We start from the raw sequence: 25916 nt of genomic DNA on the forward strand, positions 1-25916 counted from the left end.
AATCTGGAAGGAATTGGAGAAGAAATAGAGTGAATATAATCAAAATACATTGTGTGCAATTTTCAATGAATTAATATAAGTATTTTAAAAGAAATATGAAAATGAAAAAATATGAAAAAAAAAATAACAAAGTCTGTGGTAGCAGTTAGAAGTTAAGGCTGATGCTTAAGATGTTGTCTTGGATTTCCAAAGCATAAAATCCTCTTATTTTGATGACCTTGTTTTCCAGTTTCCTAAATAGAATGGTACAGATTAAAAACGGTACCTTGTGTGGTATTTCTATCATGGGAGTTCATGAAGGACACCTGTGACCAAGCAGACAATGAGTGTAAGTGTGTCTGGCGAATGCCCTAACCTCTGAAGGTCGGAGTTAACGAGTTCTTTAAAGTGTCGTAAACTATTTTAGCCTTTTGCTGAGCAGTCTGCTTCATGAGCATCCTCCTGTGTGCATTCTGTCTGTGCATCTGCTTGTCTGCCTGATCTCGTTTAGAGTGTTCTAATGGAAAGGACTGGAAACCTCACATCCATGTGTTTCTAGCATCAGGAGGTGACACTGTGGACCACTTACCCTCCATGGTTTCCAGATAGTGTGAGGCTTCACTATAGCCTAGAAGCTTCCCGTCGGTTTCTCTTGCTTCTGACAGAAGGCCCCAGCTGTAAACAACTCACAGATGACCATCAGCCCTCAAGCAGGAGGAGATCTGATTTTATATACGTTTGTTTCTTCAGCATCTTGTAGGAACAAGCACTACTTTAGAATTTATGAGTGCCGGGCAGTGGTGGCACACGCCTTTAATCCTAGCACCTGGGAAGCAGAGGCAGGCGGATTTCTGAGTTCGAGGCCAGCCTGGTCTACAGAGTGAGTTCCAGGATAGCCAGGGCTACACAGACCCTATCTTGAAAAACCAAGAAAGAAAAAGAAAGAAGAATTTATATGAACTCCAAATCAATATGATTTATCATGCTACTAAAATTGGCAAAGTATCAATGAGGCAGTCAGGTAACTTATGCCACATTCTTGTCCAGCCTTGACCTGACTGGGGCAGCAAGGGAATGAAGGAAAGACAAACATACAGAGACACAGAAAAGCTAAGATCTCAGAATCCGGTCATCTGGTCTCTCCAGTGGAGAGGCTGCAGTGCTCAGAAGTTCTGTTCATGACACACAGCTGAACAGGGTGGTGGGGTTATTGCATGCAGTTGAACATGGAGGCTAATCTTCATAGGAGCAATCTTGAGGCCACAAACATCCAGGAGGAGAAAGCTGCAGTGGAGAAGTTCTCCACCTGTTGTCTATATTCTCCCTCAGACACAAGAAAGGCTCTGTCATTCCTCTGAACCTCGCCTGAGGGAGACTCAGCCACCACATGAGGATGAGTCCTGGGGGTCCTTGACCTGGCCACGCCATGGCAGCAAGCTTGCACTCAGGACTGTGCTCCCTCCCTCTAGATTGTGGCATCTGAAAGAGTTAAGGATCCTGTTGTCGGCTTGGTCTTTGGTTTGGTTGTTTGGTTTGTGAGAAAGAGTGTGTGTGTATTGGTGACAGACCAGTGAGGTGGAAAGGCTGTTGAAAGCATTGGTCAAAGCTTAGTTATGTTGCCTGGACATCGAAAAGCACCAGCGTGTTGATGAGGAATCAGAAAATGCAGCCTTTGCCCGTGAGCAGCAGAGCTACAGTGAACAGACAGGAGATGTCATTGGCTTAGGCCCTTCAGTAACTTTTTATGCAGATGTGGACCAGACTCTAGCCTGCAGAAAACCAGCTTTCAAGGGGACTTGGGCCCTGTTGAACATGCCCTGGCCTGTTCCTGGATATTGCACCTGAGTGGTTACACAGGACCCCCAGTGTTGGAGCCATACAGATGTGTGTGTTCTTCATAGAGCCTACCATGTTTGCACCATCCTTGTCCCCAGTATACACTGCAAATAAGGAGAAAATGACCTCTGTACCCCAAGCAGAGGCTTTTCTTATTTAGTGCACAGGTTCCTGGATTCAGGAGTCCTGGGAAATGGTGCACTCAGAGCACGGCCCCTTCAGATTTTGGAGCTTGGGTTTCCCCTGCTTCACATTCACTCTTTACAGCCTTTCATTGTGTCAAGCTTCAACTCAAAGTCGCCCTTGCTCCTACTCTGACTGATTCCCGTCACATCCTTCCTTCATCCCATGTGAGCTGTGAGTCTTGTAGTGGTAGCGCTGCCTGCAGTTCCAGGCAGGGGCTGTCACCAGCACAGTAGTACCAGGCGGAAGAGGGTGGAAGACCCAAAGGCCCAGAGAAGTGTGGGAAAAACCACATAACCTGGGCCTGAAGAATTAGAAGTTGCAGCCCCTATGGGTCAGTGGGTCAACAAAGTGCAGTCACACTGTGTGCTGGCAGTGACACAGGATCTCTATATGGAGAAGAACGCTTGTAAAGAGGCTCAGATTGGGTTGGTATATGAATCAGGCAGTGTCAGGCTAGGACTGGTACTTTATTTAGCCTGCGGCTAGCAGTTGTGTATTAGGAGAATTCACTACAGAGCATTACAACTAGATGATGGAGAGTAAGAACTATCCTTGTGGCCTTAAGCAGGGCTCAACTACGGAATGAGATTTCTGGCCATACTCAGACAGGCAGGCAGGGCCAGGACTAGGAGTAGACAGCTGTGGCTGAGTACTACAGTGTGGGCTGGGAACTTCCTTTTTCCATGTCTGCATGGTGGCTTCATAGAGTCTAGACACCTGTGGCCAAGCACGTGGGCTTTCTCTGTGACCCCGAAGAAAGAGCAGGCACACCCCCACCCTAGCAGGTGGCTTCCATCTCTTGTGTCCTGTTCCAGCATTCAAAGCTACACAGCTGAGTTCCGACATATTAGCTGAGGGGAAAGCAGTAGAAAGGCTCCTTGGGGCTGTGTGGAGGCCATGGCAACTAGTTAGCACAGAATACTGTCCGCCATAGTGCAGCCTGTACTGGAGCCTCTTTGATCCTTTTGGGCATTTTCTATTAAAAACCTAAGAAGAGGCTGTGAGAGAGTGCCACCCCCGCCCAGCCTGCTTTGTCTTAAGAGTGAGCAGACACTCAATGCTTTCATCATTCTTCACACTTCATTTCTCCTTGAACCTTCCTGTCCTTACAAACTACAAAAAAGAAGAGCTACGTGCCTCCTCAGACACACTGTTCCATCCAAGGTTGAGCTTCTGAGCATAGTCGATTATTTGCCATGTTTGCACTTGTGCTGCCTTGTGAGCAAGGCTTGTGAAAACCATAGGCAGTGGACTTCAGATTCACCTCTGCTTCAGTACAGAGCACATTGCTGTGTAAATACTTTTCTCCTGGGGATCAGGTGTGTAAAATTTTTTCTTGAGGAATAAAATCCTGAAGTGAGCCCTTTACCTCTTGGAAAGGAGAAAGAACAGAGCTAGCACTGTTGGGATATGAGGTGTGTTACAGCTCTTTTTGTAAAGTGAGCTGGGATAGCCCTCCTTCCTCTGTTGCATGTTGCCAAGGGCCACCCTCCCCACTGTTCCAACCTGAATCAGCCACAAACAGCACCCCTCCCCCATAGAGCTTCAACAAGACTGATTCTTGAGCGGGCTTTGCCATCAAAGCGGCCTAATAGCGGTAGACCTGAGTAGTGTCACCTTTAAGCATGTCATTTCAGGGACCCGGTGCCGGGCTGGAGAGATTGCCCTAGCAACCCCCCTGTAGGATTGGTGTGGGACTTGGGGCTCAATTCACACTTGAATTTAACCATAGAGGCAGGAGGCACCTTGTGCCCAGGGTCTACTGCCTGCCTTGAAGGTATACAAACCAGAAAAGACACAGTTCAGGCTTATCCCTAGGAGCCTAGCAGCCCATTCTGGAGAACTGGAAGAACAGAATGAGTCTTTCTAACAAGTGGGCTTAACCTACACAAAGGGCTATATCCACCCGTTAGACAGGGCTCCTTTAAAAAGCCACAGTATAGATTTTTAGAACTTTTTTAAGGTAATCTCTCACCTAGGGGCACTGCTCCCTCCTCAGCCCACTGCACCCTTTTGACCTTTCAGTTCTGGGGCCCACTTTTCTCCGTGCTGGGAGCCTGCCTGGCCTGGAATGGTTTGAAGCTGGACACAGCATTGGATATAGAGGTAGCTTTAAAACTGATGGTCTCTGGCCTTCTAACTCTCTGACTATACTGAATGCTTGCTGATAGCTTCTTTAAAAGTCTAAAAACTTTCTTGCTTATTCTGAGGTTAAAAACTGCTGGCTCGGGTGATTACACCTGTAGCCTAATAGCAGGGGGTTAAGTAAAGGGTTAATCGCTAGGGCTTTTCCTCTCTTGCCCAGAAGCCTTGCCTCTCACTTGTCAGGCAGGCAGGACTGGAGGGTTAGAGCAATAAACTTTTATTGAACCAGGAGAAGAGCAGGCTTGCAGGAGGAAAAACCTTTATACAAACAAATATGAATAAACTCACATACATCCATATATACACATTCATAGTTATCTGTTGGGCCCAACAATTTATTCAATCAATTTAATCTAATCATTTTACATACTTACACACATACATCCATGCTTACATCTGCATATGAAGCAGAAGTCCAGGCGCCAGTGCAGAGAGCACTCAGTCATTCTGAATAAAAAATAAGCATAGAGAAAGAAAAATGTCTGCCCTTTAATTGCTAAATGAATCAAACCCAAATCTGTAAGAAAAAAGCTTTGTCCTCTTTAGTAAGACTAAGCCTCCCTCGCTATTAAGAAAAGACCCGTTCAGTCCCATGGTAAAGAGAAGCCTGCCTGCTCTCTCTGCTCTCTGCAGCTTCCTCTGCCCCTCTTTCTCTCTGCATTCTGTGTATTGCTCTTTTCTTCTGCTCCTGTCCCAATGTCCCCCTTACTTCTAATGGAAATAAAAGGGGGAAAATCTGTCAGACTCTATGCTCTCTAGATTTCTTTCTGTCTTTTTTTTAATTTATTTATTTGTATGAGTATACTGTAGCCGCCCTCAGACACACCAGAAGAGGGCATCAGATCCCATTCCATTACAGATGTTGTGAGCCACCATGTAGTTGCTGGGAATTGAACTCATGATTTCTGGGAGAACAGCCAGTGTTCTTAATGGCTGAGCCATCTCTCCAGCCCTCTAAATTTCTAAGTTGCTTTATTGATTTCTAAGTTACTCTAGTCTACTGCCCTTTTTCTTTTTCTAGTCCCTTAATGTCTTTTTTTTTAATTATATATTTTCTTTATTTACATTTCAAATGTTAACACCTTTCTTAGTTTCCCCTCCGAAAATCCCCTACCCCCTCCTCCCATCCCCCTGCTTCCCAACCCACCCACTCCCACTTCCTGGCCCTGGCATTCCCCTGTACTGGGGCATAGAACCTTCACAGGACCAAGGGCCTCTCCTCCCATTGATGACCGACTAGGCCAGCCTCTGCTACATATGCAGCTAGAGCCATGAGTCCCACCATGTGTTTTCTTTGGTTGGTGGTTTAGTCCCTGGCAGCTCTGGGGCTACTGGTTAGTTCGGGGAACAAAATACCCATGGAAGGAGTTACAGAGACAAAGTTCAGAGCAGAGACTGAAGGAATGACCATCCAAAGACTGCCCCACCTGGGGATCCATCCCATGAAGAATCACCAAACCCAGACACTATTTCTGATACAAACAAGTGCTTGCTGACAGGAGCCTGATAAAGCTGTCTCCTGACAGGCTCTGCCAATGCCTGACAACTACAGAAGTGGATGCTCACAGCCATCCATTGAATGAAGCACAGGGTTCCCAATGAAGGAGCTAGAGAAAGCACCCAAGGAGCTGAAGGGGTTTGCAGTCTCATAGGAGGAACAACAATCTGGTGCCCTTTTTCTCATCTTGCTCTCTCCTCCTGCTCTGATGTTGTAATGCCATGCAGTGTAATCATCCCTAGTTTTTTCAACCTTTTCTAGGTACATAAAAAGATAGTTTTTCCAAGCATCTTTTTTTTTCTTTTCTTTTCTTTTTTTTTTTTTTTTTTTACAAAAGTTCACTAAAAGTTCAAACATAAATTAAAATCATAAATTGAATGAGAAGTTTATAACAGATGTTTACATTTGTTCCCATTAAGATTAGACATTCATTATGTCACAAGGTTCATAGGTTCATGGAGAATTAAAAAAGTCATAATTTTTGTGACTAAGTTATTATTGAAGTTTTGTGTAGATAAATCCAGTCAATATTTTATCTCTGCGCTTGCACCTACAATAAATCTTTAGTCCCCTTCATGAGCTTTGGTTAATTGTTTTACAGTCTCTTGGAATGTGTTCTAAATTGTGATTGCCTGCTTGCTATCTCAGAAACAGTTAACTCGTGACACGTGGAGACTGGCAGCGTTCTCACTGCAGCACTCCTATCACAGAGAAGTCTAGTAGCAGTCTGGTTGTAAAGGGCTTAATATTACTAGTACAGTTCTAGGAATTCTTATAGGACCATCATCTGTTTGTTTCTGTATCATCACAGTAAAATAGTACATCTTCATGGACCTGCAGAAATCTGCCCACAAGTGTGGGCTAACACCTAGTGATTGTTTTATATTCAGTAATAACAGGGAAAGCATACTAATAGCAGGACTCTTTCCTAAAATGTAGTCCCTTCAGCCTTACCTAGAAGGGCTCCCTCATCATAGTTTACAGTTCATGTGGAGCCCTCTCAGGAAGATCACCTGCTACTTTTTAGCCTCTCCTAGATGTCTCCTGTCATCTCTAGTCCTGAAATTTTCAATCCATAAAAACCTTAAGTTTCAGTAAAGTCCTGTGTCTCAGAGACTATAAACTGCAGGTATTAAAATGTAAGCTAGGCACAGTGGCACATGCTTATAATCCAGACACTCAGGAAGCCAGAGCAGGATGCTTCTGAGTTTGAAGCCAACCCTTACTTCACAGCAGCAGTACTGTCTCAAAAAAGTAACAAAGTAGAATTTACCACTGGCTGTATTAATCTGGAAAAGGCATGTAGACAATAAAATGCATTCAAGGGCATGCATGTTGTTTATGTGAAAGATAAGTAAATGTATGTGCTGAAATGAACACTGTTACTTAAGCATGAAGTAATGGTTTACTCCTGTTTATCTAAAATTGTGAGATTTGGCTGGGTATGGTGGTATAGTCCTTTAATCCCAGCAACAGGGAGGTAGAGGCAGGTAGATCTGTGAGAGTTCAAGACCAGCCTGGCCTATTTATGCTTCAGGCCAACAAAATAGAGAGACCCTTTCTCCAAAACAAAACAAAAAGGGGAAAATCCTTAATTAATTAATTTAATTACTTCTTGGGGGGCTGGCGAGATGGCTCAGAAGATAAATGATCTACCAAGCCTTTCGACTTCACAGTGTAAAGAGAAGGTTGTTCTGACCTGTATACATGTACTGTAGCATGCCAACACCACACACACACACACACACACACACACACACACACACCACTGTAAAAGCAGTGGCTGGCAGAGGAAGAAGCTGCAAGGCTCTGTGCCCTTTTGTTGATGAGTCTGAGGAGTGACTTGACTCAGACATTCCCCCTGTTAGCATCTTCATGGATGGAAACATGCCAGCTGTATCTCTACAGAGACCACCAGGGCTTCTGTCACCAGACTAAGCTTGAGGAGAGTCTTGCCCCAGGGAAGCACACTTACAAGTGCTGAGGAAGAAATACTATATTTTTTGCTAGGCAGGGTGATACACACCTTTAAATCCAACACTAGGTAGAGTTCTGTGAGTTCAAGGCCAATAGAGTCTGCTTAGTAACTCCACGGCTAGCCATGGCTACCCAGTGAGACCACATCTTTAAAACAAACAAAAGCTAGATTTTTATCCCCAGGTTGTTAGTTTGTTTTGTCCATAATTGTGCAGATGTGCACACAGTGAAACACGGAGAAGGGGTGCAGCAAAGAACAGTGGTGAGCCCAGGAATTTGTATGTGTGCATGGGCATTGTTGTCTTCGTCGGGTCCTAGATATGCTTAGGAGCGATTAACTAGCTTTGATTTGAATGCTTAAGGCATAGTGAAGCTCCAAATAGATGTAGTTAAGAAAATACAAAGTGAAGCCTGGCTTTGTGCTTAAGTTTTTGGTTAGGAATGCTTAAGTTCTTGGTTATGAATGAATATTTTTGGTGGGAATGCATTATAGTATATCAGATACAGCCTCGTCGTGTAGGCCCTGATTACTTTCTCTTCGAACTAAGAAGTTATTTCAGCAGGTAAACTCATCACTGTTCTCTTGTGCTTGCCGGCCTGAGTTGGCATAATGAAAATAGGTGATGAGTGTTGTGGAGCATTTGCATATAAACCCTGACAACTCAGAAGCACACGGAAGATGGATTGGACCGAGAAAGCAGCCAGGTCACCAACTATGTCATCAGTAACTCACTCCTGAATTTCTGATTTTTTTTTTCCCCAGAACCGTATGGAGGAGAGCAAAGCCCTGTTTAGAACAATTATCACCTACCCCTGGTTCCAGAACTCCTCTGTGATTCTGTTCTTAAACAAGAAAGATCTTCTAGAGGAGAAAATCATGTATTCCCACCTAGTCGACTACTTCCCAGAATATGATGGTAAGTGGCCACCCAAGCCAGCCTCACAGCTGTTAACACTAGGACAGGAGGTGGCATGCTACAGTCCCCAGGGCCATGAGCCTGGCATGGCGAGGGGGAGGTAAGCAGCAGAGTGTAGCTCCTGGGGTCACAGGGTCCATGAGGACATGTATGCTAAAGTGAAATTACTGTTCCCTGACTTGTAGTGACATTTTACATCATTAACATTAACTAGTGTAACCAGTTATGGGGAAGCAACAACTTCTCTGATGTTTCAGAATAACCAGCTCAGAGAAGGAACAATTCACCAGATTTTTCTATCAGAGTTGTAGTTTCCAGTTTCCCTTCCTTTGGTTTTGTTACCTACCACTGCCTCTCCCTGGTTAGGAGCTCACCTCTGAAGTAGGTGTAATGAATTCATTGCTTTCTGTTGTTGACCATGATTGAGGAACTTAGAGGAGGTAGAATTTACTTAAAATTTCAGAGGAGGAAAGAGGCCATCGTGACAGGGAAGCATGGTAGCCAGCTTCAGGCATGACAGCCAGAGAGGGGAAACTGAAGCATCATCTTTAAAACGTGTGCCAAAGCAGGAAGAGCCAGCTGTGGGGCAAGACTGTAAAGTTCAAAGCCCACTCCTAGTGTCTGACGTCCCACAGCAAGCCACACCTCTTAAACTTCCCTAGATAGCACTACCAACCGAGGACCAAGTGTGGAAATATCCCAGCCTATGAAGGATGTTCTCATTCAAACTATCACAGATCCTGAGGGTCAGATTCTGGTTTAGGCCCTTTCTCCCTATAGTAATTTAGAGCCACTTGATTTTCCTGGTCCTTTAAGCCGTAACTATGAGATCTGCTATAGGGCAATAGAAAACAATTGTGATGTGAGTGTGATACTTTGAATATCCAGGTAGCATTTACTTTAGGGGAACCTCACTAGCAAAAGACCTGGGATTGATGGCCTAGCTAGGTGTTTGACTAAGTGGAGAGGGAAGTCCCATCCTTAGTGACAGGAATGCTCTCTACATACCTGTGCCTCTTGTTGTTGAAATGCTGTTGAAGAAATCATTGCAGTCACACATTTTTTTTTAGACCTATGTTGTCCCCACCACATCAGAAATGAGTGGTGTTGACAAGACATTAAATGATCTGAGAAACCTAAGATGCTTAGTCTCTGGCCTTTCCCAGAGCTGACGAGCCTTATCCAGACAGTATGAATTGAGAATCTCCGGGCGCCGCTTCTTACTAACCATGTTACTTTGAACAGATTTACCTCTGCCTAATTTCTTCCTGCATTCTTAAGGACTGATCGAGTTGTGGGTAAATGATTTAACATAGCACCTATCACAGAGTAGGCCCTTATGCCAAAGTTCTTACAGGGTGAGTATAACAGCAGAAGTGACTACTACAAAGTGACCTCATCAACAAAGGGGATCTAGATATCTGTGGCATAGTGGTTCTGTCCTTGGAGATTAAGGGTCACTTGGCTTCATGGCTTTCCATGAAGATTTAAGTGCCCTTTTGCTCTGTATGCAATGCTGGAGCAAGCCAGGGAATGTGGCATGCTTAACAACTGCAATTAGCATCTCAAATGCATATGGACGGTTGGGTAGCCGTAGCATGTCCGTTTCTCCGGGTATTTTCCTTTTGCCTGGCTGTTTTAAAGAGAACAAATACTGCTTAACCTAGACAGCAGTTTCTCTGCTCCTTCTATTTTCTCACTCACCCAGGAGCAAATAGTAAATGCCTCAGTGATACTAAGGAAGCTGTGGAAGGAAATGACTATATATGGTGTACCTGCTCCCCGTCAATAGCAGGCCAGTCCTGTAAGCACATGGTCTGAGAATGGGAGCAGGAGCCAGCTACTAAACATGTATACTTGCTCTTACACCCAGCAGGCAGGCTTCATTTCTCTCCAGAGTTGGTGAGTCATACCATACACAGCAGTAGTGCCGTGGCCCCGTTTTCCTGCTTCCGTACAGTTAGCGTTGTGCAGCCACAGAGTAGAAGTCCCTGAGCCTGTCTGCTCACCCGCAGCCACGTGATAGCTGGCTACACAGCATTTCAAGGTGTTCTGGGGAGGAGGTCTTTGCAGGACTACTTTCTGTAGTATCGTCCTGAACCCTTAAAACTACAAGTGGTTTCCTCCCAAAGGGAGCTTATTGTAAATGTTTTGTAATTTGAAGATGATTTTAACTGTTGACTTTCTACAATGGACATATAATGTCCAAAGGAGATATGGCCACAGCTAAGTTAACAAAGGTGATGATGTTGTTGTTCTTGTGAGAACAAAGTTGTCATTTTATAAGATCCAAAGTCCTTGGAAGATGAGCTAGTACTGCGAAAGCTCTTCAGTACACTATAGTGATAACCGGATAATAAGCTCATTAGAGTATTACCAGTTTCACAGATGGACATGTCTTCCTCTCGAGGTTGTAATCAGATGAATGTGATTTCTGTTTCTCTTCATGAAGAGAAACTACTATCTCCACGTAGATTTGAACTTCAAAACTGTCTCTAGAGAACTTGGAATTCTGGGCCGTCTGTGGTGTGTTCAAATAGTATAATAGAGACTTACTTCAGTGAGCCCGGATCTGTTTCTGATAACCTACAGACTAAACACAAGGAACAAGTCGGAGTCTTGCCCTTCCCAACAGAGTAAGAATAATAGATAAGAAAATGACAGGCTTCTTACATCCCTGCCAATCCGTCAGTCTCGTTTTAAGCGTTTTATACTGCTGTAGACCCAGCCAGTTAATGCAGTACATTGCTAAGGACTGTTTCATGTATGTAACATCTTAACAATGACACATTTTCATTTATCATGTTTAGTGACAGCCTTAGTCACTGATTCAAAGCACCCTTGTTAATACTGTACACATGATAAGACTCTGGGCTTCATAGTTCTTTCTTGCAGCTTCTAACAGTGCAAGATGTAGGTGTGAGCCCAAATCTGTAATAGGGTTCATTTGAAAGTTCTCAGGTTGTCTGCTGTCCTTACCATTGGTAGTTAGGCCTCAGCAGTGTTCCTTTGCATAGAGCAAACCTACACTGTGCATCCTGGGAGGTCCTGGCCCAGGGGAGAAGCAAACATCCTCTCACCGGATGGATAGCTTGCAGCCTTGGAGAGAAACAGGCGCACCATGGCACAGTGCTCAGTACCTGAAGGATGACGGTGTTCTGATGTTAGTAATTTAGAAGTTTTAAACTCACACTTGCCAGAATCTCTTTAAGTGTTAAACTGATTGAGATGTGACTGTGTTTGACCCTGCACGCAATTAGTAATGGCTCAGGGCATGTCACACTAAAATATTATACTGAATATTTAAATTATAATTTAAGTATGTAATCTCATGACATTAATTAATTAATTACATTGATGACACTCCGCAGCTGTTGCCAGTGTTTCCACCACTCTAGCTAAGCCCCCCCCCCACACGCTGGCCCTTCACCCCACTGTCCCCCACCCCCTGCACACTGGCCCTTCACCCCACTTCCTGTCTACACAGAAGATACAGCCTAGAAGTCAGTGGCACAGTATTGGTCTGCCATGTTGATTTGAGAATAGTATTTTCAAGGTTCATACTTGGTACACCTTCAATTATTACTTCCATTTCTTACATCATCTTTGGCTTATCCAATCCAGTTGAGTCACTTCTACCTATTAGTACTTACGAGGAATGATACTGTCCATTCATCTACAAAAAGCCCTTTCAATTCATTTAAATGAATTGCTAGGTTGTGCAGGAATTTTATCTTAACTTCTTGGGGAACTACTGAGCTGTTTTCCATAGAGGGTTTATCATTGTGCATGTACCAGTGGCAGACAGGTAGCACATGTGACCTGTTGCCAAGACTTATTTTTTTTCTTGTTTTAAATGATAACCAGGTTAGCTAGCAGATAGGAACACTACCTCATGATTTTACTTGGCATTTCCCTAAATGAGCATCAGAGTTAGATATCTCGTATGCTCACTGGTTATATGTCTACCTTTGCAAAACTGTCTTTTCACATCTTTTGTCCAGTTTATATAATTTTTATATATTCTAAGTGTTAAATAAATCCTTATTACACATATGAATTGTATATCATTTTCACTTGAAAATAATATACTTTGATAACAAAAGGGATTTTTATTTTGATAAGGTTCAGGTTAATTTTTTTCCTTTACTGCTTCTTTGTTGGGGCTGTATCTAAGAATCAACTACAGAATTACTATACAAGTGTGTTGGTTAGTTTTTTGTCAGCTTAACTCATGCTAAGGTCATCTTTTTGAAAAGCCCCTCCATTGAGAAAATACCTCAATCAGAGTGGACTCTAGGCAAGGTTGGAGGATATTTTCTTGACTGATTGATATGAAGCCCAGCACACTGGACAGTGGCACCCCCAGGCAGTTGCCCCTGAGCTGTTTAGGAAAGAAGGCTGAGTGGACCATGAGGAACAGGCTAATAAGCAGCACTCCTCCATGGCATCTGCTTCAGTTCCTGCCTCCAGATTCCTGCCCTCATTCCTGCCTGCTGACCACCAGCCATAATGGACTATAAGTTGAAATCAACCCTTTCCTCCTCAGGTTGCTGTGGTCTTGATGTTTATCACCACAACAGAAAGCAAACCAGGACAAAAAGTGTTTTAGTTTCATTTCTGTTGCTGTGAAAAATACCCCAACAAAAAGCAACTTCAGGGTGCAAAATGGTTGTTTGGCTTACAAGTCCCAGGTTACAGTTCACCTTTGGGGGAATAATCAAGGCAGCAGCTCAGGCAGATAGACACATGGCATCCATGGGCAAGAGCAGAGAGGATGCTTGATGCATCTAGCTTTCTCTTGTTGTGTGTGTGGTTTAGGACCCCCTGCCTACAGAATGGTGCCCCTAACAACAGACTGGGTCCCCTTCCATTAGTTAACCAATCCTCCAGAGACATCCCCATGGATAACCTGATTTACATAATCCCTCAACTGAGACTTCCCTCTCAGGTGATTCCAGATTGTGGCAACTTGACATTTAAAAGCAACAATGACAAATTTATTCAAATAAAACTATGATGGGACAATGAGAAACAACCGTGCAAGCATAAGACAATGCAATCTAGTGCATATCATCACACAGTGAATTTAGCATAGCTCTGGAATACAGATTAGTCCCCATAGGTCACGACTGAATACATGCTGATTGAGCAGATAAGCAAATGTGGATCACATAACACTTTGCATCTCCCTTCTCTTGGCAAACAGGACCCCAGAGAGATGCCCAGGCAGCTCGAGAATTCATCCTGAAGATGTTCGTGGACCTGAATCCTGACAGTGACAAAATCATCTACTCCCACTTCACGTGCGCCACAGATACTGAGAACATCCGCTTCGTCTTTGCTGCCGTCAAGGACACCATCCTGCAGCTGAACCTGAAGGAGTACAATCTGGTCTAACTGTGCCTCCCAGAAACCGTTCTTCCCTTCCCTGTGGGCTGTTGAAGATAAACAAGAGGGACTGTATTTCTGTGGAAACAATTTGCATAATACTAATTTATTGCCGTCCTGGGCTCTGTGAGTGTGTCCACAGAGCTGTAGTAAATATTATGATTTTATTTAAACTATTCAGAGGAAACAGGATGCTGAAGTACAGTCCCAGCACATTTCCTCTTTTTTTTTAGGCAAACCTTGATGTATTTTAAATTTTCAGTCATACACTCACAGTATAAAAGCACTCCTGTCATTCCTGTTGTGTCTCTCTCTCTCTCTCTCTCTCTCTCTCTCTCTCTCTCTCTCTCTCTCTCTCTCTNCTCTCTCTCTCTCTCTCTCTCTCTCTCTCTCTCTCTCTCTCTCTCTCTCTCTCTCTTCTTTCCTTCTTCCTCCTCCCGTTTCCTGTTGACCAAAACAAAGCTGGCTGATTTTTCTTCTTCCTGCTCCTTCCCTCCCTGCTGATTTTAAATTCTCCCTCACTACCATGGCCTTTCCCCTAATCCCGTTCTTGGGCAGTTTCTCCCTCGAGTGACGCAGTCAGAACAGTGTTATTCGACTGAAGCCGCCTTACATCAAGCTTCCTTTACCAGTGGTTCTGCTGAAGGCAGGAGCATATGTATTCTTACTATGGTTTTAAATGGAGCTCTGGATGCACATTACATCTAGTATTTCCTTTTCAATACATACATGCATATATATGTATAATATATATATTGTCTTGTCTCACTTGGACTAGGACAGTGAGTGCCCATTGATGATTAAGAGTCGTATCTTTTGGGTGCAGACCTTCAGCCACAGCTGGGTTGTTGAGAGAAATGGATGGAGGTCAGGGTGTGAGGGCACAGGCTGGGAAGAAGTCTTTGTTTCTCCAGGCCGTGTGCCAGCTGAGTCCTTCCACTCTCCCTTGCTCTGTTTCTTTCTCACTAGGTTTTTCGCCCTTTAAACCACAGATGCCAAATGATACGCCAACAGACACTACATTCCCCAGCAGCTGCTGCCAGAGCCCTCTTGTAGCTTCTTCATTTTCTGTTTGTTTCCAGCTTTCCTACGCTCCTATCCCCCCTTTTGTTTGGGCCATAATTTTGAAATAATTTTTATTATGGGTATGTGTTGCCAAAGCCAGATTTTTATAAGGCAAAATAAATTAAGAATTTAAACAGTAAAAGCCTGCGTCTCAAAATGTCAGCATTAAGACAGTGAGGGAGACGACAGCTTGGGTGTGAACCGGAAACACACATTGCCAAACAGTTGCTAACTGAACTGCTTCTTCTCATGGTCCGTTCTTTTCTTTGCCCTTAAGGTCAGTGCCAGTGTCCAGATGAGCAGTGTAGAAAAGCACCCTGTGTGGTTTGTCATGAGATCTACTTGTATCTCTTCATTGGCATTAGTTTTTTTCAGCTCTTTATGATCTTGAATCTGCCAAGAACACTGATTGATAGTATTATCCTGAAACTTTTGATTTGGGGGAGGGGAGGGGGCGGTGAATAGTGAGCTGGCTTTACCACCTTCAGGATCTTGAATTGGGCGCTTGAACCTAAGAAAGATTTGTGGACTTATCAAAAGTCACTGCTCAGTGTTCCGTCAAGCATGTATCTATGTGACGATCATACTAGGAGAGATGTTTGGAATTCTCCATGTGCAATTTGTCCACAGATGCAAACTGTGCCGAACATGTGTGAGTGAGCCTGTCGAGCAGCCTGCATCAGTGTGTGATTTAAGTAGATGGCGAGCGCTCTAAGGCTGCGGGGAAGTCAGACCTCGATGCTGGTCTCATTAGCGCTTGGCACTAATCTCAACTCCATACACATCACTTTTCTTGAATAGCAAAGCTGGGAGAGTGACCAGCTCACTGTATGAGCACTGAAATTGCTGACTGGTAATGAAGTGTTCTCAGGTGTTACTCTCCTGGCTTTTTCATCCCTTGCTCTAGAAAGCCCCTGTAATTTAATTAACAGACTGCCTGTAGGTATAGTGCAATTATGAATGCTCTGATCATTGTACATACATCTCTCTTGATATTGCAACATCCATACTGGCTTTGTAATCATTAATTTTTTGGCAGATTGAATGTGCTGTATTGATATGTATCTATGTAATTGTATTGTATGTCTTATAGCTAATTCACATTTTGAATAATGTTATTTTATTTACTTTTTTAAGAGAGGAGAATGTAAATTTGTCAGTTTATTTCTGACTAGGGATATTTTTTTCCATTTAGAAAAGAAGAAGAAAAAAAAAAAACCCTTACTATTGTACAGAGCGGTACTAGCATCGTGCTGTCTAAAATCATTTGCACATTCCTGAGTAGAGGTGTGCTGACCTAAGACCCAAAGGTAATTTCATAGCAAACACACACCATCCGTCAGAGCTTTTATACAAACACGGAGACCAACTTTGTAGACCTTTTGCCATTTGACCTGGGGTTGGAATATGAGCTTTTATACGATTCATATTCTTATTTGGCAAATGCACAGTTTAGCATTACCTCTCTGGTGGCCTTTATTAGAAAGGCAGTTTTAGAAGCTATTTGTGATCCACTAAGGAAATGTTTTATCAGCTAGAGACCACTGCTTGCCTGAAAGGGCAACCTTAAATTTGGTGCAGCAAAAAAAAAAAAAAAAATACAAAAACAAACAAAAGAAAAAAACAAAAAAAAAATTTAAAAACACAAAAAGACAAAAAAAAAGAAGAAAAAAGTAACATTTGATGGCCTGCAGTGTATAGAGAAAACCTCATCCCAGGATCATAAGTGTTAACTGTCCTAAGGAATGGAGCTGTTCTGTCCATTAGAGCTGTAGTGGATGTAGCTGAGCCGTGCTATACCAAGCTCAGAGCTGCTGAGTAAGGCAGGAGAGGTGGCCACATTGTGTTTATGAATTGAGGATGCAGCTTGCTGCTGTGCAGGGTTGAAGCCTGGCCTCACTGCACATCCTGGGGTGCATGACAGAATCCCTTCTTCTGAGAAAGGAAAACATTGATCACCCTAGCTGCAGAGGTGCCTGGACACCTTACTGTATCCACACTAGTCAATGAAGCTAAAAATAATTTTGTTGTTTCTCGTTTGGGGTTTTATTGAAGGGGTGAGGGGCGGGAAGGGCTTCTCAGTTTTGTACAAAAACAAAGTTTACTCCTGCGTTCTCTTCTCTTGTGATGCAAGTGTTCCTGTTGTCGACGCTCTAGGTAATGGAGGCTTGTGATGAGCATTATGGTGACTTGGGCATTGTCTTATTCAGAAGCAAAACACAGACCACAGAAACCTTTCCTCAGCGCACCAAGGCAAGCAGCCATCTCATGAGTCACTCAGCACATGAGTGTGCCGTTTACAGATGATGTCTCCCTTTTGTGTGTGATGCGGCAGTTCCCACCCACAGAGAATTCCTATTTGTAAATTGGAGGTTTATACTATGCCTTACAGAGCTTAAATTCAGAAGTCTGTGCCTCATGTCTGAAACAAAGGGAAAACACCCGCCCATGCAGAAGTCAGTAAGTCTTACAGAGCCTGTTGGGTTTTCCTTATCTTTCCTTAGGAAGAGCTCTGTTGAATGTCCTGAATAGCTGGGAACTTCTTAGGAGCCTGCGTATGTTGTTTACTGGCAGGTGGCATCCGCAGAGATATTTAAAGAACACCTGGAACTTGGGAGCTTGGGGCTTTGTTTTGTTTTGTTTTGTTTAGATTACATTAGCAGGCCTAATCATTTTAAAAGGTAATTCAGCCAAAGGGCAATTTACTTTTTGTACTTCAGACTTATATTGATTGTCAAGTTGTACGAATTGTAATTTAAAAATTTATACTGCCACATGATTGTAAATTTTAGTTGTCTTAAGTAGGAATTGGTGAAAAGCTGTTTATGCTGGATTTGGGTCAAAATGACTTGATTATTTGCAAAAAATAAAAATAATAATGGGAAGAAAGGGCTGCATAACAAGACACAGCAAGACTCAGATCCCCTCAGATGACCCCAGCGCCCCTTTGTTCTCAGTTTCTCAAAAGAGTGAATGAAGTAAAATATAGCAGAATGTTAACCCATATAAAAATAAAGTGTACCCAAATATTGTAATGTATATTGCTGCTCTTCTTAAAATTAAGTAAGGGTTTTAAGCCACTCACATGGTAATTAACAGCATCTCAATTGATACAAATAAGGTGTACTTGGACATACATTAATTTTTGATTCAAAAGAGAAACCTTTGGTTAGAAACACATACAAAAGTGGAAGCTAATAATGTGTGTTTATCTGTCTCTGCACTCTTCTAACATAGGCAGCATTACATTACTAGCTGTCCTGGCACTTGTGTCTTTGAGATTCCACTGTTATTCTTGACAGTTAGGAGAAACAAATGGCTTACTTCTGTGTGATTGGGCCAAGGTTTGGGAAGCTGGACACCTGCCATTCCACAGATAACTTGCTGTAGGTCTACACTCTTTTTTTCTTGCAGTAATACTGTTTGCCACCATCTCCCTGCTTCTGCCACCCTGAAGTAGCATTCTTGCCTCTAGAGTCACCTGTCCAGAGTATGCATGCACACCTGGTGCACAGTAGGTGCTCATATACGTCCTCCCACTCCCATATCTACTATGGAGACACCCATCACTCCATACAGTTTAAACCCAATGATGAATAACATTTTTGTGTTACAAAAACAGACACTAGGTAAAATTGGATCTTACTTAGATAAAGGAATTCTGGCTTTCGTAAGAAGAAGCTTTGGCAGTCAGGAAGAAAAGACAGGTAGATAGATCATTCAGCAAGCCGTTTGTAGGATTAGAAAAGAAAGTGGAAAAAACACTGTAAGTTTGTCCGGGTCACTCTCATTGAAACACGTTTCTGGCGGATTTCTTCAAAGGACTCTAACGGAAGCCTCTTGCCAGGCTCTGCATCCACCCTCATGTTGGAAGCCCAGACTAGATCTGTGTACTTAGGGAGTTTTGTCAAAAACATTTTTAACTTGCAGTATTTAAAAAAATCATATTTACTGTTCTTAAAATGTCATTCAAATGCATGTATTGTCTATTGTTTGGGGATGGGAACTAGTTTTTCAAAAAAAAAAAAAAAAAAACCACCTAATGTTGTATAATAATGCCCCAATGATCTTACTGGTTAAAAATACAGTATTTTCGGCCATAATCTTGTACTATAGTATTCTTCCTTCTGAGTTTTGCTTCCCTTGAAATTGCCTAAGCCCCTCTGAGAATGCTCTGATCATAATGTGCATTGGAACACATCTTCCCTCCTCTCACTTCATAGGTCACATGCACATTTCCAAAGTAGGCAGATTGAATGGTTTCTAAAGCATCCACACAACCTTTCTCCATTTGTGCACAGTTAGAAATGTCAATCCCTATAGTGCAAATAGGCATGGGTAGTGCTTTCTGGATCTGTTCTTCAAATTAAGATTTGAAGGCCCTGGATTAATTGTGGTCTGTTTTAAGAATATAAGTAACTGCTCAGTGTAGGCCTCTGCAGAGCTGCTTAGCCTCAACCCTGTCAAGCAAGCTTCTGATGAGGAAAACCAGCCCATGTCCCTTCCCCTTAGGTAGATTGTTAGGCAGCATAGAGGATCAGAGGCACAGAGCCCCACCCTGACAGTTCTTCTGTATCTAGGTGCTAGCAGAAAGAAAAGTGATCTAGAGACTCTAACCTTGTTTGTCCTCAAGTTGAGCTACTCCTTTCTACCATCCACCAGCTCTATGACAGTAACTAGTTACCTGTACATCGGAATCCCTTTGCTTCATGGTCCTGGCTAATTACCTCCAACTACTAAAAGGAACTGAACACAATCTGTTGTAGCAGTCGCTGCTCCCGAGAGGTTTCTACAAAACTGCAGGTTTATAAACTGTGGGTTTCTTTAAAGCCATTGTACCTAGGAAAAACTGAAAAGATGTTTTCTATTCAGTTCTTGTGACTTAAGACTATTGAAATTTGATGAGTGTTCATATCCTCTCTGCCTGTTTTCAAGAGTGCAACTCAAAGGCCTGAATAGCTTTCTGCCCCATAAGCCTGGGGATAATAAGCAAGAAAATCCTCTTTAATTGAGAAGGTAACTGCACTGAACATTTTAGCAAAAGTGAGTAGCAAAGCTGACCTGTCTCTGCTATGATGTCCTTTGCAGCTCTGCAAGTGTTTTTGTAACTTAGTAGACTGACCCACAGATAGACTGTTTCCAATTAGCCCAAATATGTGTATGGCAGATCTGTAAAGCGTCTTTGGAAGTGAAAGGACCAGAACAAGACACGTGGACAAGTGAAACTTGCCAGCTCTTGCTATCTGCAAATGGAGCCTCCACACTATGTCCCAGTGGCCACGTAGATATAAGATGCTGTTCACATGAGGCCAGTCGAGGGCACACCAGAGGTGCAGGTCTCTAGTCAAGGGCTGGAGTATCAGTGTTATATTCTGAGACCAGAGCCACCCTAGCAAAGGTGGGCTGCTTTCTTTTTGTGAGTTATAGGAGACCCATTCCTGGGATATTCTGCTATAACAATGGAGACAGGGCTACTGGGTTGTACTGGTTTTCATTGTATATTCAACCTCACCCAATTTTACCTTCCAGTGTGGCAGAGATGCTCACTGTTGGATCTCTGGCTGCATCTGTGTGCTGCTGTCAAGGCCTTGAGCCAAAGCCTTTTTGTACATATGGAGAAGGCCCATAGGCCAGGCCATCTGGCGTCCTCTTTCCATTCCTCCATGGGCACTAATAACTAAAAAACAATGGTACCATATTCAGGATGGGCAGCAACTGTAGGAAGATAAAATTAAATTTAGACTAAAAGGCTGTATAAGCAGGTGCTTGAAGCTGCGGAGAAGAATGCAAAATTTTATATGTGTATGCACATACCTAAGCAGATAAGTCAATATCTTAGGATCTTACGAGGCAAAGGCAGCCATAGATCATTGATGTTAGTTAGTTGGGATAGAACATTAACCCCAAATCTTTCCGCTGTGTAAGTCAGTGTCCGTGTAAACTATAACCATGACTTGGTCATAATGTGTGTGCAGGCATGTACAGAGGGAGATTTGCTTACTCCTGTTGTTAGTAGAAATATTTTGATGCATGAAGAATAAGTCCATTTTGATGCGATTGACACAGGAAAGAATGATAGCGATCCACTGCTAACAACCTCTTAAGCTCCCCAGTCTTTCCAGGTGCCAGCTTTTCAAAACTCATCTCTAGTTTAGGAATGGATTCCAGCTTTTACCTTGTACGTGCTCTTTGTTCTGCTGCAGTGCTGGGGATCAAACTCAGGACCTTGCCTTTGCTGGGCTGGTGCTCTGGCGCTGAGCTATGGCCCAACCCCTGCATTAAACTTGTTCAAAGGCTGTGATTCATAAATGGGACATCTATGGCTGAGGGATGAGGAGGTGAATATCCAGCAGAAACCGGGAGGAGAGGTTTCAGAGCAGACAGATGCTGGATGCAATCTGCCAGGCCTGTGGGGTGTTCAGTTCACACTGCACTGTTCCCAATCCTGAGATAAATCTGTAGATTGCTCAATACCAAATGCATGTTTTACAAAAATGTTTGTACAGATGACAAGATCTGACAGCTATACAATTTGAGGGTGTGGTTTTAGATTATTATTTTCAAAACAGCCTTTCTATATGCAGTGGTACATACTGTAGGTTATTGCAGGCGATCTTTTTAGAGGCTATCTACATCCTTCTAGCATTTTCTAACCACAATCCAGGAACCAGAATTTATCCACAAGAATTATCAGGGCCAATCAAATAATGAACTGGTCACAGCAAAAGCTAAAATACACTTTGTTGTCAATGGACTCCCAGCTATAATGCAAGGCTAATATTCAAAATGTAATGCCTGGGCCCCAAGTGTGAAATGAAATGTCAAAGACTCATGCTTTATGAATCACAATACTTCTAATAGCCACAGGGATAAGCAAGTCTCCCTATGTACACTCATGTGCATATGCATATATGTGCCATGTTAAAATCATGGTTTTAGTGGTTAGTAAAGGTACGTATGTCCTTAGACACAGAAAATTAAAGAAATTTCAGGATCTTTGGCTTAATATAGTTGAGTGAAATGTTATTCAAAGACATCTGCATAAAAGAATCCTTGCCCATGTTGCTGAATTTGAAGTGAAACTCAGGTAAAATCAGGGGATGGGTGTGGAGTAGGGTAAGTCCAATTCTATGGAATTCAGCACTGAGAAACTAATTTAGTGATGCTGAATATAAGCAGTTAAAGATTACCTCTGATGAAACCATCTTGTAGGAGAGTAAGATGACAGAAGAATTCATGCAAATGTCATAAGGAGTCATACTGAGAAAAAAAACTAATACATGTAAGTCTGTGTATAAATATACATCAGTAATTTAAGTGAATTTTCTCATCTGGGTTGACAATGCACCCTCCAAGAGCCAAAGACGACCTAACAGCCCCAAACATGAAGCCTAAGAAGCTTTCTTTTCAGTTGTTGGTCAGGGCTGTCCAAGAGATGCCCAAACATTACAGACTGATGCTATTGCCCTTGATTGTCCTCCCCCAAGGAATGGAAGGACAGTCCCTACTGTTGAAGACACTGCACTGTAGACACAGGGTCCAGATGCCCCTAAGCTGGCCCTGACCTGAATGCCTGCTCCCTGAGGTCTAGCTTCCATAGTGGCAGAAGGTGCCATGCAAGCTTCCGAAGCATGGAGACAGCCAACAGTCCTAGCTATGAGGCCCATGAACCAGAACAACCAACCTGGCAAGATAACCTAAGCGTGCAGTAATGGCATACATACCTTCACAGTAACCAGCAGCTCTCTAATTGGACTTAAGACCCACCCAATAAAAGGGAAATCACTCCTGGAACTGGAATCCTAGCCATGGCTACTAAAGTCATGGGTCTTAAAAGCGAGTCTACAACCACCACTTTACTATACCAACATAATCCCTAACTACTCTAAATATTTACCCTTATATACCCACAGATAAAATGTAATCCTCACCCCTCATCAATGACATGTCTCTTTGCAACAGATGGAGATCACTCCAGAAAACCACAACCAATGAAAATGCAGAGTTGTGGTGCCTAGTCCCAGTGGGTATATATGCAAAACAATTCCTGAACCTAAGGCTCCAGGAACATTGTAGAAGATGGAGCTAAAAGATTCTAAGAGCTCGAGGGTCAGGGAGTTTGCTATGAGACTTGCAGTAATGTCAAAAGCTACACAAGGCCTCGATAACGTGACTGCCTAAATGTGAGCTGAAGAAGGATGTCATCCATAGATGGGCCAAAGTGAATGGGGAAAGCCCAGGAGGGTTCGGGCCTGTGCACAGCACTACAGGCAGCTAAGGAGTGCGGAGAGTGGGAGAAATAGACTTCCCCAAGGAAGAGCACACCACTGCTTATGCAATACCAAATGGTCATCCCTGGAAACATACATGCAGGTAACATTATACATACCGAGCAGGTTATAATTAGGTACATCTATACCTATTATAAAGATTATATATATATTACACTTCTAACAACAATGAAAAGAGGCCATGAATTTGAAAGACAGCAAGGAGGAATGTATGGGAGGATTTAGAGGTAGGAGAGGGAAGAAGGAAATGAATAATTATTTCAAAAAATGTAAATCTTCATCCCAATTAACCATTAGCCTCTATGTTAACTTCTTGATGCAATAACCAAAAAGCAGAGTAACTGAATTTGATGCCAGTTTGATCAACATAGTGAGTTCCTATCTCAAAAATAAAAAAAAAAAAGTGTATGATACATATACAGAGAATATTTGGGGAAAATAGAATTTTCCAAAACAGTGTTAGATGTTCATAGTGAACCCTATCCTTCAGGTGTGACATAGCCATTACCATCTTGAAATCAGAGTAGCTGATTACCAACTAAAGACCCTCATAAGATGGAGCCTGTTGTCCCCTTAAGTGGGGGACAGGCCATAAGGCCCTCACCTTAAAGAACAGTCATCATCCTGGCCCTTCTATGCCCCACTACCAGCTACATGTAAACCTGTACAGCTAAACTGAATCCCAGGAGATGCTGCAATTTAAAGGGATAAAAAGCTAACTGAATGGGGATTCCACCTAGGTGAGGTCATTCCTTATACTTCTACAATATATCTGTTTGGAGTCACCTACACTCCCGTCATCTACCCTCTGCCCTAATCCTTCTCTAAGCCCAATATACTCATTGACTCACCAAACTAGACTTGGATGGAATTGTTCTGTCCCTGGTTCTCTCTGGAGTGAGCAGACATTTTTTCATGCCTCCTCGGGAAAAGTGGTGAGAGGATGGCATCTGGGCAGGGACATGACAGAAGCAAAGATAAATAGAAGGAGTCATTCCACTGTCTCTGCTGTAGGTGATGACCCACGTAGCTGCCTGGAGGTGGATTGTCTGCAGGGCCAGGTCCCTGTAACTGTCCTCCATGTGATATGGAATGGCGTGCCGTCTGCTGTAGTAGCAACTGCGGAGGTCCAAATATGGGCGGCGAAGCACACAACAGGATTCGCTGTCTCACCCCGAGGGAAGATCCGATTGAAGAGTCTACAGAGGAAACGGGCCATTTTGTTCTAAGTCCTACGGAGTTGCACACCTTGATGAATGTGAGCCACCAAAAGAAACAGAGATACCAAAACAAAAACAAACAAACAAAAAAAACAAAATGAAACAGCAGTCTGATGGACCAGGGAAGGGATTACTGAAAACAGATGTGGACCAGGGATGTAAGGAACCTGCTTTAGGAGTCACAACCTTGCAAAAAGTAATAACATTACCAGGAAACCTAAATCTATAAAACCACCACATCTAAGAAATTAGGGAAAAAATAGTCATTGAAAATGGATTTGTTAAGCCGGGCGTGGTGGCGCACGCCTTTAATCCCAGCACTCGGGAGGCAGAGGCAGGCGGATTTCTGAGTTCGAGGCCAGCCTGGTCTACANAGTAAGTTCCAGGACAGCCAGGGCTATACAGAGAAGCCCTGTCTCGAAAAACCAAAAAAAGAAAATGGATTTGTTTATACTTTGAAAAACGAAGATTCCTTGTTTCTGTTGGCACCATCTCAGAGCCTGTCAAGCCCTGGGACACAGAGCCAGGTTGGCAGTTAAGAGAGAATGCAGCCCCGCTCCCCTTTAGCCCATGCTAGGAAGAAATATCACAAGCTAGCCTTGCCAGCCATGCGGGTAGGGAGAGTCCCATAAAACCCAACCATGAGGAAAATAAGGTTCCTAGGCTAGAAAGCGCTAAATAAGGTAGTGCCTGCCATCTTCAGCTCTGCAGGCAGTGTGGCTCTTTTGAGGAAATCATTGAACAGTAGCTCTTCCCTTCCCGTGCTGTATTGAGCCTTGCTAACTTCTGAGTACACATTTTGCCACTGGATCTTGATACCAATTTCTGCTTGCTTAGGAGACCCTACCAAATGGTTTTATTATATAATGGTAACCTCTGGGTGTCTTACAGATGGAGGAGGGCATCTAAAATATGTGCAAGGACACCTAAAGGAGCAAGTTTCTTCTTTCCTACTAAACCAGAAGTACAATTTTATTATCACGATTTGAGCAGCTAACATGTCGGGCATGTGTAACTCAATATCAACTTCCCAAGCCTTCTTCAGTGTGGGGAAATATGGAGCCTGGGCAAAAGCCAGAGAAGCCAGGAAAAGGTTCTTTCATTCTAATTCCTAACTCTTCTCTTTCTGATGGCTAAGGAACCCCATGGTAGAGAGTTCAGAGAACACTGGACGATCTGGAAGTTGGGTGTAAATATGCTTCTATTCAAAACAAATCTGTCCCCATAGATTATGTCTTCCAATGTATAGGTCTTTCTTAGGAATGCAAGGTTTAAGAAGATTACATGAATGTACAGTGAAATTTCTCTCTTATAACTGAGCAGTGAGCCTGTGAGTCCACAGGAGCAGAGTATGCCTCTGAGATAAATCAAGGTAGGACATCTGCATCTTGGGAACAGATCTGTGACATGC

General features: G+C 43.1%; 1 protein-coding gene across 1 annotated transcript in view; it reads left to right on the forward strand.

Moving 5' to 3' along the window:
• LOC110336980 (guanine nucleotide-binding protein G(q) subunit alpha) overlaps positions 1–14295 on the forward strand; it is a 241821-nt gene extending 227526 nt beyond the window's left edge. Inside the window, exons 6-7 of the mRNA XM_021219756.2 lie at positions 8385–8538; positions 13748–14295. Coding sequence (XP_021075415.1) covers positions 8385–8538; positions 13748–13938 — 345 coding nt within the window. The 3' untranslated portion in view covers positions 13939–14295. The remainder of the gene's footprint in view (positions 1–8384; positions 8539–13747) is intronic.
• Positions 14296–25916: the final 11621 nt, after the last annotated feature.

This window comes from Mus pahari, chromosome 1, assembly GCF_900095145.1.
Source record: "Mus pahari chromosome 1, PAHARI_EIJ_v1.1, whole genome shotgun sequence".
Classification (NCBI taxonomy): domain Eukaryota; kingdom Metazoa; phylum Chordata; class Mammalia; order Rodentia; family Muridae; genus Mus; species Mus pahari.